At 41.9% G+C, this 6212-nt stretch overlaps 1 protein-coding gene across 1 annotated transcript in view; it reads left to right on the forward strand.

Moving 5' to 3' along the window:
* The window catches only part of LOC108284819 (sushi repeat-containing protein SRPX), a 22736-nt gene that overhangs the window by 10670 nt on the left and 5854 nt on the right, over positions 1-6212 (forward strand). Inside the window, exons 4-6 of the mRNA XM_017501723.2 lie at positions 142-263; positions 978-1157; positions 4267-4400. Coding sequence (XP_017357212.2) covers positions 142-263; positions 978-1157; positions 4267-4400 — 436 coding nt within the window. The remainder of the gene's footprint in view (positions 1-141; positions 264-977; positions 1158-4266; positions 4401-6212) is intronic.

The raw sequence follows: 6212 nt of genomic DNA on the forward strand, positions 1-6212 counted from the left end.
TCAAGAAGTTTTTGTTCTACTTAAACTGGTCTAATGGTTGCCCTCAGTCTCTCCATGTTCTGTAAGGAGTGAGGGGTCGTCACTTGCTTGTCAGGTCCATAATGTCATCTTTCCTGTTTCTGATTCTTTTTTCTCTCTAAGTGTCATTCTAAAAGGCCTCCCCCCAGGCTCCCATTTTCCAGAAGGAGACCACAAGATCCAGTACACAGTCTATGACAGAGCTGAGAATAAGGGCACTTGCAAATTTCGAGTTAAAGTAAGAGGTAAGAGTACTGCTTATTGCTTTTTTCCCCCTTCTCTTTAGAAGAGCAAAGGGAAGCAGGTCCTCAAGCCAGAACTCTCCCAAGTGCCTACTGTGATGGGAGACTTGCCAACTTTAGATTAGTCTCTAATGAGGCTCGGGGAAGTGACCTATTTTAATACCTGAATTCAGTGTTGTCAGATTCTTTAAGGAGTTCCACAGGACTAGTCTCACGGGAGCCCATAGCTGACTGTCCCAGAAGAAGATTATTCAATAATTATTTCCATCCATGAGCACAGGTGACCAGCAGAAGCCTGTGAGTCTGTCTACAACCAGAGTGGATAGGAGCCCCCTAATTTGGGCCACTAGGAGAACATGTTCTTAGTGTTCTAGAACCATTGGTATGAAGGAAAATGTTTTTAAGAACTATTTTATGCCCAATGGTTTGGGTAACTAATTGCTAACCATCTTTTACTCCTTACTTTTATTGGACTTCACTTCCTCATCTATAAGGCAAGGAACTAAACCAGTTGATATAGGTGGTCTCATTGGTATGGATGGTGACCGCTGCACAGCTCACTGACTGACCAAATAGTCATTCGTGCTCCCTCACTCATTCCACAGGCTGATCTAAAAGCCTGATGGCAAAGCTGATGCCTATGCATCCTCACCTTTTCTGCTTACTCTGTGGATGGGAGCTCAGCACTGAGACCCCTCTGGACTTGTGTCCCTACAGTCAAACGCTGTGGCAAGCTCAATGCCCCAGAGAATGGTTACATGAAGTGTTCCAGCGACGGGGATAATTATGGAGCCACCTGTGAGTTCTCCTGCATCGGTGGCTATGAGCTCCAGGGTAGCCCTGCCCGAGTATGTCAATCCAACCTGGCTTGGTCTGGCACAGAGCCCACCTGTGCAGGTATGTATGCAGCCCTCTCTCCAGCCAGCAGCAGAACTTGTAAACTCCTTGGCTCTTGATTCCAGTGCTAGAGAGGTTTCCTTTCATATACTTTGAGAAGTTCATGGCCATCCCTTTTTATCTGAGTGGGTGAACATAGTCCCTAGATCCCTGCTGCAGCTCATCTCATTTGCCATCCTTCTTGCCTCTGCCAATCCTCTAATTTCCCTTTCATGTCCTCTAAGGAAGAAGCTCAAAGTGGGAACCTAGGGCCAGCCTTTGGTGACATTATAAATCAGCAAATTCTGCTCTAGTTACTCTTGTTATAGAAATGTAAGGATCTTGTTTATAAAACCAGTACACTGCCACGTAGAGACAATATCATACCTGCTTTGCATCACTGGCATGAAAGTCACATAGACCTTGGGCATTTGGATTCTTTCCTCCTATGTAAAATGAAGAAAATAATACATCATCTACCTCTTGAGTTGTTGTAAGGATTAAATGAGGTCATCTGTGGGACAGTGGAATAGAGCAGTGCCTGGTACAGGTAAAGCCTTATGGCAGCTCTTATTCCTGATGCATAAAAATTGGGCTGGGTAAAAAGAGTCTGAAACTTGGACTAGCCAGAAAATTATGGACATATCTCTTGTTTATGGACTTCTCTTTTTCTCATTTCCTGGTACCCTTTCATCTTTATCCCTTTCTTTTAATTGAAGCTCGAATTTAGAGTTTAGTGACATATATACCATCATAAGAGAGACATATATACCATCAGCTAAATGCCTGAGATTCTTCAATTTCATATATTAAAGTAGGAAGAACATACCTATTACAGACTCCCTACCTAAGGACTTCATGCCCACCATGTTGGCATTAATGCCTGGGGTGTGGTGTCTAACAGGATCCTAGGCGTGTGTGGTCCAACATGGTAGCCACTAGCTATGTGTGGTTATTGATCACTTGAAATGAGGCTATTCTGAATTGAGATATGCTATAAGTGTAAAACATATATCAGTTTCAAAATCTTAATATGAAAAAGAATATAAAGTATCTTATTTTTTTATATTGATTACATGTTGAAATATTTTGGATACATTGGGTTAAATAAAACATAAAATCATTTCCACCTATTTCTTTATACTTTTTTTTTTTTTTTTGAGATGGATTCTTGCTCTGTCACCCAGGCTGGAATGCAGTGGTGTGATCTCGGCTTACAGCAACCTCTGCCTTCTGGGTTCAAGCAATTCTTCTGCCTCAGCCTCCCGGGTTCAAGCGATTCTCCTGCTTCAGCCTCCCAAGTAGCTGGGACTACAGGGGCGTGCCACCACACCCGGCTAATTTTTTGTCTTTTTAGTAGAGGCAGGGTTTCACCATGTTAGCCAGGATGGTTTTGATCTCCTGACCTCGTGATCCACCCACCTCAGCCTCCCAAAGTGCTGGGATTATAGACATAAGCCACCACACCTGGCCTCTTTATACTTTTTTAATGAGGCAACTAGAAAATTTAAGATTAAATATAGTGGCTTACATGGTATTTGTCTTGACCACAGCTATCTTAGCCTCTGAGCCCCTGGGGCATGGAAGAGGGCAGGAACTGTATATCACTCAGTGTGACATCACAGTACCTAGCATAGAGCTTGGTACATAGCAGGCACTCAGTATATAATGGCTGAATGAATGAATATGTGAATAAACAAATACTTCAATACAAACCTAAAGTGTGAAATATGAAAGCCAAGTTTATAAATCATACATGGAATCTCCTAGTTTTTCTCATATTATTTCTTCTCTGGGTCTAAGTCTGTTTGCTTGCCTATCTATACAACATCCTTCATTGACCTCGAATGGTAGAATTAGTTGTCATTTATTTGCTTAAAGGGAAGACCTATTATGAAAGTGCCTTGTCCCATGTCCTCTATGCCTATGCTGCTTGCTCTGTGGCCTTTGTACCCCACATTACCCTGTCCCTTCTGCACCAAGGTGGTAGACTTCAGAGATTCTGAGCCATTCCAAAGCCAGCCTGGTCATTGCCCATTCTCTCACCCTTCTGCCTCTCTGCACCCCTTTCCCCAGCAGATACTATGGTACTTGACCCATATGCCTTTCACATTCCCATCTATGTTCAAAAGGCTACTTACTGCAATTACCTGGGTCTCTCTGTCTAAGAGCTTTACTTTTCTGGCTATCAAAGCATTGTCAGCCCATGCACAGAGCCAGCTGGAAGTGATGGAGAGTTAGTGCCCCAGAAGCAGCCTCAACAATGATGGAGCAATTGTATAAATACTCCAGTTCCCTCCAGTGGGTTAATTCTGAGGTATGTGGTATATCGTCTCCTAGAGTTCCTCAGTGGGAGTTGGTTCCAAATGCCCACAGCAATAACTTGCTTGATAGCCAACTGGTATTGTTTTCTTTCCTTCACTGCCTCATTTCTTGACATAGGCAGAATAATGGTCCCCCAAAGATGTCCACATCCTAATCCCCTGAATCTGAGAATATGTTACCTTACAGGAAAAAAAAGGAACTTTACAGATGTAATTAAGTTAAGAATTTTGAGATGGGAAGAGTATCCTGGATTACCCAATGAGCCCAATGTAATCATAAGACTCCTTATATAAAGGAGGCAGAACTGCTGTCACAGTCAAAGAAAGAGATGATGGAAGGAGAGGTCAGAGAGAAGAGAGATTTGAAGATGCTACACTGCGGTCTTTGAAGATGGAGGAAAGGACTACTAGCCAAGGAATGAAGGTGGCCTCTAGATGCTGAAAAAGACAAGAAATCAGATTCTCCCCTAGAACCTCTGCAGGAACATAGCCCTGCCAATACCTTGATTTTAGCTCCATGAGACCAGGATCTTTTAGATCCTGATCTGTAGTATCTAAAAGAATAAGTTTTTATTATGTTAAGTCACTAGGTTTATGGTGAGTAATTACATCGGCAAGAGGAAATGAATATACTTCCTCACTCATCTACAAGTGCTTCTTGGGACTGCTTCCCAAATAAATTACTTACACTTCAATCCTTATCTCAGGGTTTACTTATTACACAATGGTTCTGTGTGTCATCACAGCCTCTGTTGAGCCAGAACAAATACAAGGTTTCTGACCCATGTGGCCATTTCTGATTACAGCCATGAACGTCAATGTGGGTGTCAGAACGGCAGCTGCACTTCTGGATCAGTTTTATGAGAAAAGGAGACTCCTCATTGTGTCCACACCGACAGCCCGAAACCTCCTTTACCGGCTGCAGCTAGGAATGCTGCAGGTGAGTCCTCGAGGCAGGGCCTAGGTGGGAGGGAGGCCTTTAACAGGAAGGGCCCAGCCATTTCACTAAAAGCAAAGGCCAGATTCAGTGCCTAATCCACTTACAGTGAGTTTCAGGAACTGGCACTTTAGAGCCACCATCATTTATTTATGGTTCTGGGCCATAACCATTCATTTCTGGTTCTGGGCTATAACCTGATTAACATCGACTATTTAGAGTTAACTCAATCGTTTTCCAACTAATGAGGTTTGTCAGTCTTCACCAATAAGTCTATTTGACATGCTGTCCAGGCCTAGCCTCAGAACAATTGTCTTTGCTAAACCTGTCCAGGATATGCCTGGCTGGAAGCAATCAGTTAGCTGCCTGCCCAAAAGGCTGACCCAGGAGATGAAAGGAATCCAGGAGCCCTCAAGGCCCACATTCTTCCCCAGGGAATTTCTTCAATTCTTAGAGGGTGAAAACCATTTTTTAGACAGTGGTTCTCAATGTGTGATTCATGGACCAGACCAGCAGCATCAGCATCACCTGGGAGCTTGATAGACATGCCAATTCTAGACATGCCTCCTAGGTCTACTGTGTCAGAATCTACGTTTTTAACAAACTCTCCAGATGATTTCTAAGCACTCTAAAGTTTGAGGAGCACTTTTCTGGGAAATGTGTCCTTCTCAGCTGTGTAAATTTTGTAGCTACTAAATGAGGCAACCAGCATCTGGGGTGTGTGGGGAAGGATGACTAGAAACTGTAAGGATCAAACTAGAAGTTGCTTACTTTTTTCCTAAAGCTGGTTTGCAAAAGAGTGGCCAACCTGACTGAATGCTAAACAGGCAGGATGTATGCTGTGTCATGGATATGGCACTGCACATATTTTTTTGAGAATATTTTATTCATTTATTGCAGTGGATAGAACTAAGTGCTTAGAACAGTCTTGATTTAATCAAAGGCTACAATTTACTTCTCATGTCAGCATTTATAAAATGGATAATAATAACTCTCTTTCTACTCTTCCCATGTACTTGAAGAATTGCCTATGAACTCTGAAGAGCCATATAAAATTTTTATGAGCTCCCTTGAATCAAGGAACCAAATTCATTCCATCTTTACCTCCAGTCCCCACATGCTTACCTCCCTTTGTATCTTATTGTCCCAACCAGGGGCTTGCTCTTCAGAAAACACAAGCTTATGCCTTTCTCTTTTGTCGGAAATTGACATTGCAGGCTATATTCCATGATCATGTATTTCCTCATTTGGTCTTATTCCATAGAAAAATGAATTAAGCCAAACAACTTGCTTTTCGTCTGTGTCACCATAGGTTTTACGGTGACCCATGGCTAGTTTTGGTAAATTAATTTTTATTGGACACAGCCTCACTCATTCATTTGTGTATGATCTACAACTACTTTTACACTACAGTGATCGAGTGAAGTTGTTAGGACAGAGACCATCCAACCTTGCCAAGTCTGAAATATTCTCTGGCCCTTTACAGAGAAAATTTGCCATCATTGCTCTAGTGTCCCATCCCTTCAAACACTTGCTAACTTAACAACTAGTTGGGTAAGATAGTTTATATCAAGATGTTTTATGTAGACTCTTCCCTTGAATATATTTACATTTGCATTTTAACCAGAGCCTTCAAAGGTTTGGTTGACTTAGAAATTTCAGGGAGAGTAATATAAAAGTTTATTTCTAACTTTTTAAACTTTTCAACCAGTTCTGTAACCTCATATAGGGATGTTTCAGTGGAATTTTGGTAAAACATATTTTATGTTTTCATATTTCAGGACTTCAAAATTTATTTTCTCATTTAGCCAAATT

Source organism: Cebus imitator, unplaced genomic scaffold (assembly GCF_001604975.1).
Source record: "Cebus imitator isolate Cc_AM_T3 unplaced genomic scaffold, Cebus_imitator-1.0 Scaffold284, whole genome shotgun sequence".
In the NCBI taxonomy this organism is placed as follows: domain Eukaryota; kingdom Metazoa; phylum Chordata; class Mammalia; order Primates; family Cebidae; genus Cebus; species Cebus imitator.